Here is an 18,801-nt window from a genome sequence, read left to right on the forward strand (position 1 = left end):
AACCATGCTAACCTAGGATAGCATTCCTATGTTTCATTTTGTGGCCTGCATCATGTTTCTGTTACTTAAGACAGCAATATAAGCACAAGAGAAATGTTAAAACAGGTGATTTTTGACTGATGATGCTACATTTGTTAAGCTAAATACTTAAATATACAACATCTGTGTGATAGTGGATGCTAACAAAGATCAGGCTTAAATATGTGCACAGGACTGGTTAAAACTGCCCCAACTGAGACATCCTGAGGATATTTTAATAGGATCATTTTGATTGTGCTGAGATGGAGCCTCCTTATTACTAGTATCTTTTAAACCAAATGTGGCATCTCTTGGAATGGTTTCCCAGGAGATAATAGATGCTGGAAGAACCAAAATAATATCTGAATCCTGTCCAAATAATTTAGTTGTTGTAGTACATATCAGATCAATGTGTGGTTGGGCACTGTGAGCTAACGTGTCAGCATCTATTTCTATAAACCTATTAACCCTCAGACTGGGATTGTTCTGTCAATATGAACCAACCTCTCTCTTAACTTTCCGAATCAGATGTTGCACACGTTTCCTTTGGTCTTCCTCGTCTCATGAGTTATGTCCTATATGAAAGGATAAATCCACCACTAGACTTACCCTGCTTCTCCCCCTGTCAGATATATATCACTGCACTACAGTCACCAGAGTTAGCGTTTTTCTGCTTCTGAACAAGGTCCTCTGCTGCTGGCAGAACTTGAGCTCACCTGTCTGACTGTCTGGCACTGGTTTCAAAGTGCTTTCATCTCCTCGTGTAGTTTGTCTTATAGAGTTTTGCATTTTTCCTCCCACAGCTCTCCGCTTGATCTTTAATTCATTAATACCGGGGGTTCATACCAGGTTCACATGGAAGACTTAACTCCTCTCGGCACTTTGTGTGTCTGTCTGCGTCTCGCTCTCATTCTCACACAAACACAACTCTCACCTCTCACCAAAGCCTCTCAAGTGGATTCTCGAGATTCTTCTCTGTAAGGGAAAAGTGTATTGAATTCATTAAGTTATGGAAATGTCATGCACCGTGCTGTGTGAAGGTTAGGGCAGTATAGATTGCAGCATGGCTGAGTAACTCGAGCTGCGTTAGCTGAGTGCACTTGATCTTTGCAGCCACTTAAAGAAATCTTTCACTCTTTGCAAATTTAGTACTCTCAAGTTCTGATGCCTTTGTTATGCTTCCTGAGCTCCCAGCCATCGATGTTTGGAGGATTGAGTGCACTTGGTATCTTGTTTTGAAATTTCTCTCTTAAAAAAAACATCACCAGTCAGTCATTAATGGTAAAAGGCCAAACTGAACCACAATGGGCTTTACAAAAAAGAGGCACTGAGGGTGACTGTTGGAAAAACTCCGGCACAATCTGGCATTCTTACCCTTAATTACAACGTAAAAGAGAGCAAATAGCAGTGACAGTGACTCAGTGACGCTGATGTTATTGAAGCTATTCGGAAAATTTTCAACTGCAATATTTCTGGTGCAATAGCAACGAAATGCAACATGACATCTAGTTTATGTTAGACTATTATGTAACGTGCAGAAACAGAAAAGTACAATCAGGAAAAAAAACAAGAAAAACAACCACATTTACCAAAATAAAAGGAAAAATTCACTTGTGAATTCAGTAACAGAATTTGTTATTTATTGATAGATGTATATCGTATTAGTTTATGTCTGTATATAAACTCAGTATTTTTTAAACACTTCTTCATGGACCACCAGATTGAAATGGTCAACTAACTCTGGATCATTTTCTGTTGATAAATGAGTAATTGAACATCTTCTGCACTTTGAAGGGATAGATTAACTGTAATGATATCCAACAGTTTGGTTGTATTCTTTATCTTTGTATAAGTGTTTTCACATGCATTTCAAATTAATATATTGTTTATTACTTATTGAAGTTTGGGGTGGAGGAAACAATCCAGGTAGTTTCAGGTGTGAACACAAAATTTCATGTCTGCAGTCGGAGCAGATAGATGAATTAAATGGTAAACCTCTTGGGTTAACTGATACAGAATGTCTGACAAAGATGTTGTATGGTTTGTCCAACAGGTGAAGGTGTATAACCTGACACAGTATGAACATGGTGCTGATGACGTCCTGGTGATGGGAACCGATGGCCTGTGGGACGTCCTCTCTAACCAGGAAGTAGCTGAAGCCGTCACCACCTTTCTGGCCAACTGTGACCCTGATGACTTGCACAGGTAGAAACTTTCTCACAGTGAGACAATTTCTAGTACAGAAACTTGTTATGACCGCCCAAACCATCCCTGTAGAATCTAAAACAGGGATGTTTTTGGCAGGTGGAACTCAACCTCGGTTAGTCAAACTCATTGGTTAAACTGCGGTGAAATTTCCATCCATCCTTGAGGAAACACCTTACCTGGCATTGAACACCACAGGGCGTAGTTTGGATATTATACAGACAGGAAGCAAAAATATGTGCCCTTAATGTCACATTTTATGCCATCAGACATCACAGTGGAAACACAAACAGCTGATTAGGGTTTCGTTCCACTTGTCTGTAGGAGACGAAGCTGCATTTTCATGACCACATTTCTAGGACGCTTGTTTTTCACACCACCTACAGAACTGGATAATTTAGGTAGTAGCATGTATTGAAGCAAGGTCCGCGTTTCTTGCCAGGATGGATGAGAATCAGACGATGAGGGCTGAATTGGAATGATGATTTGTTTGTTTAGCTTTAATAGAAATCCTTAAGGTGTCAGTTGGGCAGAAAAATGATCAATAACTTGGGGTGATGTTGCTTTTTGTGTTTGTTATTTTTATCTATTGACTACAAAGACTTTAACATGTAATCCCAGTGTTGTTTCACCTGATGATGACCTTGTTATGCAAATTACACTTAACATGCAGCTGCAGGTTAAACTGCAGGGCAAAAAGTAGTATTTTAGTGGAATACACCTTTAAAACCATAAGCAGTTTGACAGTATTTTGGGTGGAATAAACTTTTAAAAGTCTAATTTGTTAACTAGAAACTAGTATTTGGGTGGAAACAATCACTACTTGGACAGAAATAAGTATTTTGGGTGGAATATACAGGGGTCCTCGACTTACGCCGGAGTTCCGTTCCTACAGTGTGACGTAAGTCGATTTTCATCGCAAGTCGGAACTCTGGTAGAAATGTAATCAAAGCCATGATATTAATCAGTTTACAGTATTTGTACAAGTAAAGTAACTACAAACAATAATTAGCACTGAAGAACAACCCGGTAGGAAAATACCAGCGAAAATGCAAACTGTAAGTCAGACTTGCGCTTCGGAGCCATAATGAAATTAGCAAATGTAGCATAATCCAGTGTGACGACAAAAGTAAACAAAGCCATCTTATAGTGTCGCGTGACTACTGTACATACAATATTCGTCCACTCCGCTAGCCAATTAAGTCCACTGAACCAGTCTGAGATAACGATGAAACACCGCACGTTAAACTGAGGACAGGCCCGTAATCAGTTCTGACATAACGCCGAAACGACACAAGTCGAGGACGTCGTAAACCGAGGACTTTCTGTACTTCTAAAAACATGGGTTGCGCTCTTTAGTAATTGTTGAATTTGGTACGTGGCTTTGCAAAAACGAGCTTCCTGAAAGTGGTTTCCTCAAATTGCAGCCTATTTTGCTGCAAACAAATAATGTTGACCTGTGCTTTCCTTGAGTTCTTGCACTGGAAAGCGCCTTTAGTCTTCTTTAATCTCTGGTTTGTTACCTGGACTCTGCTTGTGCCGTGCTGACCATTTTTACTACATTATTAAATGTGAATTCTGTAAACAGTAGCTCTGTGTTGCATATTTTATTTATTCTGGGAAACACTGCATCCTCGCTCTCAGCATCTTCACACTTTTCCCACCTCGATGCAGAGAGGGTCAAGCATTGCTTCACTTCATTAAAAAACACTCATATGGCAATTTTATGACAATAAAAATGGCAAAATCTAAAAATTACAATACACCCACGCCAATGTCTACATTTTAAGAGGGTGCAATTAAATCTTAATGAGGCTTCAGACGGCTTGAAATGAGGTACAGTTTACAGCAGTTTCATAGAAGGGGCTGTGTTTTTCTTTCTTCCGTTGCTCAGGTACACAATGGCTGCACAGGACCTGGTGATGCGAGCTCGCGGCGTGCTGAGAGATCGAGGCTGGAGGATCACCAACGAACGTCTGGGCTCCGGAGACGACATCTCCGTCTTCATCATACCCCTGATGTACGGCAACCGCCAGCCCTGAGGAGCCACCAGACCAGAGATGCTTCAGTTCAAGGACCTGAAGGGCCTCAACAGGATTTATTAGTCCAGAACTCCGAAAATCCCCCTTTCAGTTTCCTCGGTGCAGTTTGGCAGATTCGTTTGCTCCCTAAGACGAGGGAGGTCAAGTGGAACGCAGATTTGTGGATGCTTCATTTCTCTGTAGCAGTTCAGGATTGGTCAGCTCAGGGGAACTACAGTCAGCACTGCTTCATTGGTTTGTTTTTGCAAAGGCAAGTCAAGAAAAACAGTAGATAATTAAATTGAATTCCTATCATGAATCAAAGCTGTCAAGAATAATTTGGCCTGTAAAATGTTGTGCATGTTGATGTGATGGAGGCGACTTCTCCTGAACTTCTGCAGAGATGATTAAAAAACGTGAAAGCCTCTCCGAAGAACTGAAGAAAAGCACTCTAACTTTATTTTTCTGTCCTTGGCTCCTCCTCTTCCTCGACTCTCTTTTATCCCTCTTTGCTTCTACTATATAGTCAACTTGTTTATTTAAAAAAATACCTCCTTCGTCTCGCAGCACAGACCAAGCTGACAGGTCAGCTGTATTTTCCGTTTTGCCACAGTGTGGCTTTGAAGGATTGCTGAAGAACAATTACATGCTTGATAAACAAGTTGAAGAAATGACAGTATGGGTGTAAAAGAAAAAAGACGAAGAGCTGAAGTTATTCCACCTCAGAGAAGCAAAAATCCCCATTTGAGAAGAACTCATAAGAGGATCTGATCCTGTGTGGAGCAACAGGTGGGACATGGTTTGGCATGAAAAACAGTCTTGTAAACATCTCGGCAACAAGGAGAAAGTCACTGTGACAACTCATTTAATCTAAAATCAAATCCTAAAATGCTTTTAAAGATCAGTTTATGGCATTTATCCTGACTGGATGTTGGATGTACTTACATGGGTCCCTTTCTTTAATAATATACTTGTGACACTTGACTTCCCATATTTTCCAAGGATTAGATGAAAGCAGCTCTTTTGTATCCGTCCATTATAGACAAAGCTACATCCAGAAAATAGTTAGCTTAGTTTAGCTTAGCATAGCGTAAAGACTGGACGCAGATGGAAATGGCTAATGGCTAAAAAATCTCTCTGTTAAGCTTGCTAATTACATAAAGTTAAATCTAAATTCTGAATACAGCAAAGACTGGCAGTTTCCACTCCATTTGGCCTTTGTGGAATTCAGAAACTGTTAGCTTAGCAAATAGTGGCTGGGTTAAATGACTTATGGCTGCAAAGCTCTTGAAAACCTGCAAAGCTTGCAAATTAGATGACGCTAAATCTGTCGTTTGAATACACAAAAGACTAGCTGTTTCTTCTCTATCTGGTCTTTTTGGGAATTCAGAAACCTGTAGCTTAGCATAGCATATGGAAGGAATGGGGAATCGGCTAATGGCTAAAAACCTCTCGAAAACCTGTAAAATATGCTTACTAAAATAAGTTACATTTGTTTTTGAACACTGCAAAGTCTAGCTATTTCTGTTCTATTTGGTATTTATGGGAACTCAGAAGCCATTCGCTTCCCATAAAGACTGCAGGCAGAAGGATACTGCTAATGGCTAAAAAACTAACAAAAATGTGAAAGCTTGCTAACTACATGAAGTTAAAACTGTATTTGGAGTACAGTAGGTCCTAGCTGTTTCTGTTCCAGCTGGTCTTTATGGAATTCAGAAACTGTTCCCTTAGCTTAACATAAAGAATGGGGGTAGGAGGAAATGGCTAATAGCTTAAAAGCCTCTGTCAAACATGTAAAGCATGCTAATTACTTGGACTTAACTTTTAAATATATTTTTTTCTGTTAAATCAGGTCTTTATGGGAACCAAAGGTGTAGCTACGAATTAACAGATACAATGAGAGACTGTAGTAATACTTATAAATTGCATACGGACAACCACAGAATTTGTAGAAACCTAGCAAATTTCCTTAAAACATGGAAGAATAACCATTAATAAAACTCAACATTAGATTAAATGACTTGCACATCAGTTCGCACTTTAGACTAATAACTCACCGAGGAGCCATGATATGGAAGACTGAACAGGTAAATATTCCCTGCAACAGGGAGGATTTAATAAGATGCATAAAAATCATGAAACACAATCAAAGTCAAGCTGATGTAAAAAGAAAACACGGAGGCTTTCTTTTGCTTTTAACATGTTTTGCATGTTTCATAAGCTTGATGCTATGTTCAGAGGGATGGGTTTGGAGGTGAAGTGTGGATGTAGTTACCTTATGTGTCGGTGCATGCAGTGACATGTTCTGGGCCTGGGATTATGAGCAACGGTGCAATGGTCTAAACTGCTGTTTGTTTTATATGGACTGAATTTGTATTTATGTAATGTATCAGAGAACTGGTGATGATGTTATTTGTTTAATGTGCAAAATGAAGAAAAAACATGCATATATTTATAAGGTTGTTTTCCCCCCTCAAGAGATATTAGCATCCCAGATATTTAGCAGAAGGGAGCTAAAGGATGAAATTAAGCATGAATGAAGGGAATGAAAGGACAGTGCTAATGGCCATATGCGAAACCAAATCATGTGCTGTGTTTGCACGATTTTGCCATCTTTTTGAGTTTATTCACTGGACTCTAGAAAGAGCAGTGATGGCAAGAGTTTAGTTGATCAGGTCACATCAGGTTTAGATGCAGGAGATGTGAAGAACTATCAAAAGAAAGATCAAAAGAAAGTTTATTTTTGAGAAGTTTGATTCCAAGATGACGAAAAAAAGCTATTGCAGATGAAACAAACTGCATGTTTTGAAGGAACTGTTGACCTTGACTGAAAAAATACAACAGGGATGTCCTAGAATATTCGATATGTAGGGTTTTAGAGTTATATAGGTTTACTTAAGGCTTGACTGCCAAGTGGGAATATGTCCCAACTTTGTGAAACAAGATATTACGGTGATTAATCGAAGCAAAGAGGTAGCATTGCCAGGATGAGAAAGCCATTGAAGAAAAAGAGGAAATAAAGTTCAATATTCTGGGAATACCTATTCTCGTTCTTTCCCAGAGTTAGATGAAAAAATCGATACCACTCATGTCTTAACGGTGAATAGGAAGCTACAGTTAGCAGCCACCTAGTTTAGCTTAGCACTGAGGAAACAGCTAACCTCACTCTGTTTAAAGAAGCTCCCGAGTAAAGAAAACATCCAATGTAGATACATCCATCCATTCTCTATACACCGCTTTATCCTCACAAGGGTCGCAGGGGGTGCTGGAGTCTATCCCAGCTGACTCGGGCAAAGACACCCTAGACAGGTTGCCGGTCTGTCACAGGGCTACATATACAGACAAACAAGCACACACACATTCACACCTATGGGCAATTTAGAATAGTCACTTAACCTCAGCATATTTTGGGACTGTGGGAGGAAGCCGGAGTGCCCGGAGAAAACCCACGCATGCACAGGGAGAACATGCAAACTGCATGCAGAAAGATTCCAGGCCTGGGCCGGGATTTGAACCGGGGATCTTCTTGCTGCAAGGCAAAAGTGCTAACCACTACGTCACTGTGCAGCCTCTGATGTAGATATATTTAAGCCAATTTTGTATGTATGTGTAAATACATGTTTTTTTGCAATTGTTCTTCAAATCTGTCCAAATTGACAGAAAATTTCACCAGGAATAAGATACTCAGAAATTTGGGTATTTTTTTGGTTTGTCAAAATACCATATTGAAGAAAATATCACTGCTAATGTATAATGGTCACAAACTGTAAATTGTGTTGTGCTACTGCCGAGTCAAGGCATAAAATGGTGCCTCTGCTACAAATGTTCAGGGAAAACTTTATACGTATCCGGTTAAAACTAGACTTTCAGATCTTATCTTTTATGAATACAGTGACTGGAATTGCTTAACAAATTGCCAGTAATGAACTAATAGTGTGTGTAACATTAGCCTAAGTTAGACTGCCATTGTTGTTAAAGGAGCAATGGACTTCATTGCTAACACATTAGCTTCCGCTCAAATGACAAGTTATAAAAATTACATCTCAAATCAACACTCAACAGATTCAGTTCACCACCGCTGATACTAACTTTTTAATCCGCTATGTTACAGACTTTAGTGACAAACTATAGCTACCTATACCACTAACATGGCAAACAGTTGTTGTTTAACTACAAGTTATATTAAAATTATCATTGTAGTAAAATTTGGCAACTATTCCAGCACAGATTAGCTGATTGTCCATCTCTGGTTTTAATGGTAAGCTAAGCTAACAGGCTACTAGCTGTAGCTTTGTATTAACTCAACATACACAAGTGTGGTATCAATCTTCTCATCTGACTCGCCTCCACAACGTGAATATGATCCACAATATGAAACTTTTAATTGTAAGTCACATGATATGTGCCATGGGCTATTGTACCATCATAGCTTGGACTTTTTTTTGCAGTTGACAATTCTTATCTACATTCCTCCTACTTGCAGCAGTCATTTACATTTACCTGAAGTTCATATGGTGCCGTTTTTTTTCCTGTACATTCCATGAAAGACATTTTTTAGTATTCTATTATATAAATGTCATCATTATTTGCTGTTAGCAGGTGTTTCAAATTCAGTTTGTACTCAATAATTTCTCGAAAGCCTGCTTTTATTTTCCTATGAGTGATTTATATTTTCCGTGTGCTTTGCTTTTAGAGTTTTCTGATGCCACCTAAGCTTTGTATTAGCATGTTTTACAAGTTTTTAAACTGTGAACATGTTAAAGCAACATCCAAATGGTGCATCTTTGAATGTTCATCCCTCTACGTGATGCTATATAATGTCATTAAGCCTTTTTCTCTTAGATGAATGTGGAAAAAATGATTATATGATTTTTTTTTCTCATCCTATTGTGCCACCCAGCTGCTGCACATCAACTCAGGTTCAACTATCATGTTTAGAGAAAGGGTTTTCTAAAGGCCGGGAGTCCTCCGTGATGGTTTATTCGTTCCACTACATTTGTAAATACGTGGGAGCGGATTGTAAAAGAAGCTCTTAGACTTGAACGTTTACTTCGTCCTTTCAGCTCGACTGTAGGTTTCTGTTTTTGAAGTATTGTGCGCGTCATCCTTGCTGTTGTGTTTTTTTTCTACTTTAGACTAGAAGGTTTGGGAAAATGTGAAAGCGATGGGAAGGTTGCTTTTTTTCTGCAGCAGAGGAAAATCGGAAGCATTTTTCAGTGATCATTGTGCTACCCTCAACCTCCATGTTTGTGAATGTGAAATGTACATTTTATATACCGAAAAAGATAACTTAAGGAAAGAGTATTTTTAATGTTTCCTTGTGCAACTTTGAGGGATGGTGGGGAACCAATGTTTACCTTCAGTGTTTCTTATCCAGAAATGAAAAAAAAACATGAATAAATGTTCAAGATAAATGTAAAACAAAAAAAAGGAAAAGGGTAGTTTGTCTCATTAAAAAAAAATCTAAAATTGAATGTCAAGTACAACTTATGCTCAACATGTAAGGGCCCAAAATCAATAGTCCCCCCAAATCTTTTCCGGTTTCAGTCCAAATCAATCTCAAGAAGCAAGAAACAAAAGAGAAGCACAGGCGAGCTGATCAATGTTGTTGCTGTCTGTATTCCCTGGGTTCTCCTTGTGGGAAGCAGAAACTAACAAACAGGGTCAACTGGCCTCCAAAAGACTAGTTGGACTTTGTGAGCGGACAGCGGAGGGATTTATTAGTGGAACAACGGCGTACCAGCTGAATCTCAAACATTTTGCAGGGAACACTGACAGAGATGAAGCCTTTCCTACAGCAAACTACAGCACAGTGAATTTCAGAAATAGTTCTTCATGAAGATGAAGTTTTCCTGGTTAACAGCCATTATCCCAAGATAACCTACATTAATCACAGAGGATATGTGAAGAGAAACACATGAACGATGACCAGTCGCTAACGTGATAACTGCCTTAATCCAAAACTACGTTTCCTTTAAGAGACTGAATGAAAACACTGAGTTGGAGCATTGCTGAGGAAAAGCTACACATCATGTTTTATTGTTTGCCTTGGAAAGTTGCCGCTCATTCTCCAAAGTACCTCATTGTAATACATCACATTTGATCGGTACAATTTGGCATTCAAACGAATTTAAAATGGACCCTGTGTATGCAGCCTGGTCAGCCAAAAATTACATTCTACACAACTAATTTGCACCATTAAAGTCATTTGTTTCCCTCTAATAACAGACCACTGTGCCATGGTAGGAAAACCACAAAATCTATGCTTGGAAGGTAGTCTGACACACTTTTTACCCAGGAGTCAGGGTTTGTGTCTTATGTGGGGCCGTTATATTTACTCTTAAGTTTTGTTTTCACCCACTGTTCGAAACGGTTAGCACAGTCTTGCAAAAAAAAAAACACCATTTTACAGCACAGAATGGTCTGACTGCACCTCACCATCATTCTGCTATAGGAGGGGGGGGAAATGCTCATTTATTTAAAGCAAACACAATTATCATGGGTGGAGCAAAGGGAATAGTGTTGAGTGGAATCATTTTGGTGCAACATTTGCACGCATGTAGGCAAGCGCTGTCATTAAAGTAATTCACTGCAGTAAATTAGCAGGGCTACCTTCCTGCAAACTCCAAATCTACATTGTCAGAACTTGAAATTTGCATTATTGCAGGTTGCTGCTCGGAGATCGTTGGTGTTTCCCATGTTGAAGTAGATTTTGAAAATGGTAACATGTAGCCTGGTCTATTTCACCAGTTGTATCCTGCAGGTATCGGTCTGCTATCTATTTTATTGATGGGAAATGACAACATTCTCAGAGCAGCAATCTATACACAAACTTTCCAACGTGCAATAAGGCAGCCTGCTTGGTTGTTTTGGTGAATTAGGCATTTTAATGACAGTACTCGTCTCCTCACGTGCAAAAGTTCTACCAAAACAGTGTCCACTGATACTATTCTGGAGGGACACTATTGTATCCTGGGCTCAGCACCATCCAAGACACTTGTGACTGTTTTAAAGAAATACAAACAAGCCAGAGTTTTTTTTTCCTTTTGTTAAATGTTGCAAAATTTCAATGAGGTACAGCCAGACCATTCTTCAGTACTGAGGATAGCTGTCTTTGCGAAACTAGATTTAGGCCCCAAAACTCCAAGGTTGTATTTGTAAAAATATCCTTCTTTGGGTTAAACTCAATCTTTTCTCATTGTTTACTTCATGTTATAATCTTGGTCAAGTTTAGGCATGAAAATTAATGCTTATGTTCAGGAAAAATATCTTGTGTTGGGTTAAAATATTTCTTTTTTGACATGTTTGAAGCTTTTCCTTAACATTTTTTGTTGCCAGGACAAAAGTCAATATTGGATTGGTTGACAACTGAAAAACAGTACAATAAATGGTAAAGACAGGTTGATTAGAATGTGTGATAGATCACAAACAAATATAATCTGAAAAAAATATGTAGAGGAATGAGATTTATATGCAGGTGGAGTAATACTTGGATGTGGATACTTTACCAAATATTACATCCGTTTACATCCATTTTCTACCCAAGATCACTCCATTTTACATTATAATGTTCTTTATTCTGACTTTTTTGCTTTCTAAACATGCTAAAGAACCCTCCTTCACCATTTTTAAAATATCCGAATAAAATGAATTCTAATCATTTTCACTCTGCCCCTAAATTTATCAGATCCTCCAGTTATTTTGCACAACTCCAACTGAGGTCCAGTACAACTAATATCATCTGCATATGAAATTATTTCTCTAAATCTTATGAGAAGCACTTGTAAGAGGATTCTGTAATTTTAAAAAAAAAAACTTATTTCAGCTAGTGGAGCTTCTGGAAACACCTGACTGATCCTGTACCTTAAACTGAGGCTTGAAACAAAATTAAAGCAACATTTGGACAGAAGAAACACAAATCCACGTGGTTACAATCACTTTATTTCAATAAGTAGCGATACAAAGCAGAGATCTGGCATCATCTTTTAGACATTCTGTCATTTTACGCACAGGTATTAACTTGATTTTTTTTTTTTTGCCATAGCCTGCGCGTCTCCATTCGGTTTACTGTGTTTACTAACAGCTCGGTGGTGTCCTGCCCTTCACGTCCATCCGGTTCGCTTCCTCCGTTGCGAGTCACCAGCGCCGGCAAGGCAGTAGATTGCGCAGTCATCTCCACAAGGGGTAATATGACAACCCGACCAACAGCACAAACTACTACCTCAACCAGCGCTTGGCATCGGGAGCCGCTTCTTTTGTTCTCTTCCTCATTTCTCCGCTCCAGCTGAAGCAGAATCTCTCGGTGTCCCCCGTGCGTAAAAGCGCACGAAAAAATGGCGAGCGCCCACCCCCCACCCCCCAAAAAACGGGGCCGCAATAAAGCAAGACAAAAACCCCACCCAAAGCACAGAAAGGAAGGAAAAAACACACCTTTCCCATAGTTCCTGCACCAGCCGTTCTCCTCAGATGACCTTAGTGAAAATGACATATGGCAGGTAAGGACAGCGAGGCTCTCCGTGGAGAGGCGCAGACATCCGCCGCTCTGCCACAGCACTAAAATGAGACTGTTGCAATAATTTGGTTTTTAAATTAAGGAAAACAATATTCAACAGTCAAACCAGCATTAAGAAAATTAAAAAAACACAATCTGTGCAATTTGTCAATAATCATTAAGCATCCAGATATCAAAAACAATCAATTATGCATGACAAATCTGCACCAGGCACTACAATAATAATCATTTCTAACGAAATAAGACGTACATTTTTCAAAATGTTGCAAGAAAATTCATTAATATTGCAGCCTTTTGTTTGCATAACGGCGACGAGATTAAAAGTAGACAACCTGAACGTCAAAATAAAGTCACAGGTGTGATTCCGCATAAATATCGCCGAGATTTTTCTGGAAAAAATGCGCCCCAAAAAAGAACATCCACATCCTCTCTTGACTCAGTCCTTCACCTTGCAGCTGAACTGCAGCAGCCTGTTTTATAATCTATTGTTGTCTGCTTCAGTCTCTGCGTCGTGGAGCAAAGTTGTCCCGGGTGTCAAATCCACTCGGTTCAAACACACGGAGATGTGGCAAAGATCCGCGAGGACGCGATTTGGGATTTTTATTCGCGCTTTCTCCCCCGCAGAACGCAGCATGTCAGGTTAGTGTGGAAAATGAGTGGATGTGGCGGAGCGGCGTGGATAAAATTCGCGGGGAACGTCAGGACGGGTGTAGGCAGGGGCAAAGATTGGAGAAAAACACGGAGGTCCCACTCTGACTGATTTTTCAGAACGCCAGCAGAGGAAAGAAGCCGTCGGAGTGCGCCATCCGCTGGTTACGCACAGAAAAGCGCACTGGAAAAGACCACCAAGGTTTTTATAGAGTCGTCTGACGGAATTGTTATAATAGAACTTGAGACGGGACGAAAGTCAAAGATCTGGTCAGGGGCGGAAACAGATTAATTTTAGTGGGGGCACAGGGGGGCACAACAGATTTTTTTTTTTTTTTTTTTGGGGGGGGGCACCGAAAGGTTGTAAGAAAAATGAAAGCTGCTACTGACCTCTCGCTTTAGCAAAGTATTTTTCATGAGTATTTTTTGGCTCTTTAACCCAATAGGAAAGCTGTGCATGACCTTTTCATTTTGGACTGTTAACATTCAAATTATGATGGACTTGTTTCCTTATTTGTGTTAATTACAGCATCATCAGCTGCAGCATCTGCCAGTTATGTAAAACTGGTAAGTGTGAAAACTCAGAGATTTCAGGTATCAGAAGGTGGTTTTCAACTTTCTTTGTTAACTTTCTGCTTCAACTTTAAACTACATTTCCTTCACTAAGCCAGCCCTCTGGACTTCCAGTAAGCTGTGTTCCTATTGGCTGTCCAGGTGGCTGCTTGGTGTTATCAGGAACACCTGAGCAGCTCAGTGTCTTCCTGCTTTATGTCTGCAGTCAAACATTTCCTCTGCTTCTCTTCACTGAACCAGGTTTGGCTCCGTTGCTTTAGTTTGTTCTTTAGGTGTTGGCTCGCAGCTTCCAGCAGTAAAATCATCTTTAATGTGTTTCTTGGTGTGTTTTAGGGCTTTGTACTGGACAGTTGTCTTGGTAAATGTGGTTCTTTAGCCACAGTTAGCACATGGTGCTAATGTGTGCAGTGATTAGTTATACATTAGTGATATATAAGCGAATATTATATATAATATTTATTATATAAATATTTTTCATGGTGATGAAGCTTTTTCGAGCTTAAAAAAAGGTCTGTGCATGATGCTGGGTTATTTCAAAAGTTTCATATGAGTTTAAAGCTTTAAGAAATATTCAAAACTATTTTAAATGGTAACCAGTTTTAACTTAACCCTTTGATGCGCAGTATGGGTCAGGAGATACCCATTTTTCATTTGATTTGGGTCACTTTTGACCAATGTTTTGAGTTAAATTAAGGGTTAAATTTTCTATTTTCAACAACTAAACAATAGAAACGTCTAAACGAAATCCGTGGAATCACATGAAAACATCAGCAGAATGTGAGCTTCCTCGAACAGAATTCAAAAAGGAACTCGTGTATTAAATTCACCGAATAGACAAACACAATATTTACACATATAAACTTAAATATTACTGGTTTTAGCACTCTATTCTGCCATTTACTGCACAAACCAGTGAGTAAACCAGCCTGGTTCTTGTTTTTTCTTGAGGAGTGATCCACTCTCTGCACAGACTGAGTCCTCCTTCTGCTTCCTCCTATTGGTCAGAAGGAGGAGCTGTTGTCTGGGGAACCTCCCAGCTGTGAGCAGCCAGAGAACCCCTAAGAACCCGGAGAGAACACCGTGTTCCCCCTCACAGAGCACGCTGGAGGAGGGAAAAATGGAGGGCAAACTGCAAACCTTTGTGTAAAAAAAATGGAACAAATTGTAGCTGGTTCAGAGGGTTAGACACTAGTATTTAATCTATACAATAAATTGAAAAAATTCTCATTTACTGCCGTTGAAATCACCTGAGGTCAATTTGCAGTGACATTGTAAATAATGTGATGACTAGAAACAGCTTTATTTCTATGTACAAGTTAAGAAACGACTCATGAGTGTATCTTTCACTGTTTATGACACGGTAAAACATCAGGGAGAGAAAACGAGACACTCACCAGACGGCAGCAAAGAAAACCAGAGCAGGACCCGCAGGAAGCTTTACACAACTTTATTGAAGATTGTGTATAAATACACATGCACATTTCAAATGTAAACCCAAGTGAACTCAAGTGCAGCCAAACCTGGAAACCCCCAATATGTCATCATGCAAGGATGTCTGGATTATTTTTACAAAAAAGTCCCTAAACAACAGAATCATCCTTTATTTTTTTAAAAATATTCCCTCCCTGACAAGAGCACAGGCAAGACTTTGCAAACTAGTGTGTATGTGTGGGTTCGAGCCACCGACATTTCAGGTCTTGCCAAGGTTTTAAATATATTGTCTGTTTATTATTAAATGCTTACATATAAATAAATAAACTTTATCAAATGTGCACTCACAGAGTGAACTCTTATGTACAGTATTGTATAAGCCTATAGTAGCAATCACATCTCACTCAGTCAGGGTGGGGGTGAGTCGCCCAAAAAGCAAGGCAGAGCAGAGCTGATGAAGCCCACTGGAGTCAAAGCACAGAGATGCTTGTAAAGGCATGGTACACATCTAATATTCTGAGGCAACAACAGGTACGCTAATGCTGTTTTTTTTTACAATGAAAGAACAGGTAGAAAAGGAAAAACTCCACCATGGAGAATAGTTTCATCATGAGTTACGTCGATGGAGGAATATCCTGCAACCATCTGCCACAAAATATTTTCACTGTATCATGATCCCAAAAGCTGAAAAAGGCCTTTTAGGCAGACTCACCCCACTGTTATGTTCAGCTTTCTCCCCCCCTCCCTCAAAGCTCAGGACCACAAAGAAGAAGCATTTCCCCCCCCTCTGGAAAAGGGACCCTTCAGTTCATTCAGCCGGCATCGAAGGCGAAGAGCCCATCACCATCAACATTCAACCAAACCGAGAAAGAGTGTCGTGGAAAGAAAAAAAAAAAAGAAACAAAAAAAGGCATCAGTCACAAACATGTGGTCGTGTTCATTTCATTCAGCGTACATTCTGGCCCTCGTGTGGGGGTTTTAAGATGACGTGGCTGTGAGATAACAAGCAAATAATATGGACGTTTTGTGCACGAGTGAGCGTGTTTGTGGAAAGGAGCCATGAGAGAGGGACGGTGCAATGTGCAAATAAAGGAAAAGGCGACTGGGCCGAGATTAAGAGTTTAAGGCCGAGGTGATTCGAACAAGAGACGACGCATCTGATGTCAGCGAAATCACCCATGTTCCTAATCTCGCAGCGCCTCGAATATGAAGAAAGAAAAATAAAGAGCCACAGTAAAGCTTTAGATGCCACCTATGAACTGAAGAGGGGGAGCTGAAGAGAGGCTTTGAGCTAACTTTAAACAGATATTCACTGCATTCCCTGCACAAGGTTGATTAAGACAGACTTGAACTTCTAAAAAAAAAAATAAATCCTTATTTGTTTTCGCAGCTAAAATACGGACACGTACAATCTGTTTGGTTGTTCTGCAAAGTCAGCCGAGTACGTCTCACTCCTGCTTTGTTTTAGGTTTTAAGAAAGACAAATTACCAGCACAGAGACAGCAAAAGCAAGGACCTTAGAGGCTAATGCTAGTACACCGTCTAAAAGAAATGCGAGATCACAGCAGCAGTAGCAGCAACAGCAGTACAAAGCAGGACATTTTGGCTGTTTGACACTATAAAACCACACGACTACGGCCTTCACTTCTCTACGTAAGTCTAGATTGCAGGCGCGTTTCACCGCTGGCACACTAAAGGCAGCTTCCTAAGCTTTTTTTAAAGTGAGAAAAACCCTCTGAGAGACTAAGTGGTTGTTAAATTGCAGTATATCTGGCATTAATACATTAAAAAAAGAAAAAAAAAAAGGTGGATGGGTTGGTGATTGTGCAAGTTCAAAAATGTTTCAGCGCATCATGAAAACTCAACATAATTCAGTGTTTTAAAATATTTACAAAATCTAAATGGTACTAAAATGATATGCCAACAATGCATTGCTCTCAAAAATATATTTATATAAAAAAAGAAAACAACAAAAAAAGAAGCAGAGGGAGATTCGGAGCGCTACACTGAAGTGCGTCGAAGCCTCAGAATCGATCCCGAGTGTCGTCTTTTATTTTTGTAGCAAATTCTAAACGAATGGACGTGGCAACACACTCACACTTTGCACACAAACACACACACAGTGATCCAACCACAGAGGAGGGCCCTGATTTCTTAGAGTTGCGTACCCCCAGCGGCTCCCCCGACCAAACGTCCCCGCAGTGGCTCCGCCCGTCGAGCGGTTTGAGTCCGAGCCGCTGGGTGGGACTGATGGTGGCGCCGCCGCCATGCCAAGTGTCCATATGGCTTTGGATGGAAAGATCCCGTTCTCTCTCTCTCCGTTTATCCCTGTTCCCCCAGCTTTACCTCAGTTGGTTTTCATGGCGACGTCTTGATTGGCCGCCTGCTCCTCCTCCTCCTCCTCCTCCTCTTCTTCCTCCTCCTCCTCCTCCTCCTCCTCTTCGTCCTCCTGCTCGTTGTCGTTCTTCCGGCGTCGGTTCTCGTTCAGATCCTCCTCGTCGCTTTGAATGGCGGCAGCAGCAGTGGCGGTGGCGGACGAAGCCCCCCGAGTTGACGAGGCGGCCTTCCTCTCCTGCCTCTCCTCGCCCTCGTTCTCGTTCTCCTCCTCCTCGCCCTCCTCCTCCTCTTCTTCGTCCTCCTCCTCGCGGTCGAGGGCGAAGTAGCCGGTGCCTTTCACCGTGTCCTGACGCTGGTAGAACAACACGTATCCTGCTTTGGACTACAGAAACACAGAATAAAACACAGAAAGAGTTCAATTCAAACAGTGCAGCATCTCAGTTTTAATCAAGAATCCCTTTTAAAATATCAACACTTTCGAAAGCTGCAGCTTTTAATATAACATGACTGTTATTCTTTGTTATTCTCTGGAAATGAGTCATATGACAAAAGGACGCTGAACAATCCATTAATTATAGCTCTACTCTGAGGACTCCCCACACATACGAACAAGTAATGACTAAGATGTCTGTCCAGGAAAGTCATCATTATTAAAAAAAAAATGAGCCAAGTCAACAATGAACCGACCATCTGATAGTATAAGTCCATCCTGTCAGTGTCAAACATGCATTACTCCTCTGTAGCATGGTGCCAAAAAACGACTAAAAATAGTGGAACAAACTGCATTGTCAGAGAAGATGGTGTTTCTTATTAACATCAAACACATACTGTAGTTTGTTCAAACTCTAATTCACTGCCAAAATATTCACTTGAACACCAAATGTGCATTAATCCATCCCTGATAATATTTACGACCCAATACACGACATTTTAGGAAACTAATGAACCATTTTTGAAGCTAAAAAGTCAGTTTCATGGTAATAATTTTTAGAGTATGAAGAGCAATTCCTACATACCACTGGCAAGTCTGAAGGGCATGTTACCTTTTTAAAAAAC

The 18,801-nt window shown here is 40.2% G+C and overlaps 2 protein-coding genes across 4 annotated transcripts in view; one reads left to right on the forward strand and one right to left on the reverse strand.

The window, feature by feature from the left end:
• The window catches only part of LOC110953580 (protein phosphatase 1H-like), a 49,534-nt gene extending 37,890 nt beyond the window's left edge, over positions 1 to 11,644 (forward strand). Inside the window, exons 9-10 of the mRNA XM_022197665.2 lie at positions 2,072 to 2,223; positions 4,118 to 11,644. Of these exons, the coding sequence (XP_022053357.1) occupies positions 2,072 to 2,223; positions 4,118 to 4,265 (300 nt within the window). The 3' untranslated portion in view covers positions 4,266 to 11,644. The remainder of the gene's footprint in view (positions 1 to 2,071; positions 2,224 to 4,117) is intronic.
• A 3,764-nt stretch (positions 11,645 to 15,408) lies between these two features.
• The window catches only part of LOC110953581 (ubiquitin carboxyl-terminal hydrolase 15), a 35,264-nt gene continuing 31,871 nt past the window's right edge, over positions 15,409 to 18,801 (reverse strand). For all 3 annotated transcript variants that reach the window (XM_022197668.2, XM_022197667.2, XM_022197669.2), the window contains one exon: positions 15,409 to 18,127. In XM_022197668.2, the coding sequence (XP_022053360.2) occupies positions 17,756 to 18,127 (372 nt within the window). In that variant the 3' untranslated portion in view covers positions 15,409 to 17,755. The remainder of the gene's footprint in view (positions 18,128 to 18,801) is intronic.

This window comes from Acanthochromis polyacanthus, chromosome 1 (genome assembly GCF_021347895.1).
Source record: "Acanthochromis polyacanthus isolate Apoly-LR-REF ecotype Palm Island chromosome 1, KAUST_Apoly_ChrSc, whole genome shotgun sequence".
Taxonomy (NCBI): Eukaryota; Metazoa; Chordata; class Actinopteri; family Pomacentridae; genus Acanthochromis; species Acanthochromis polyacanthus.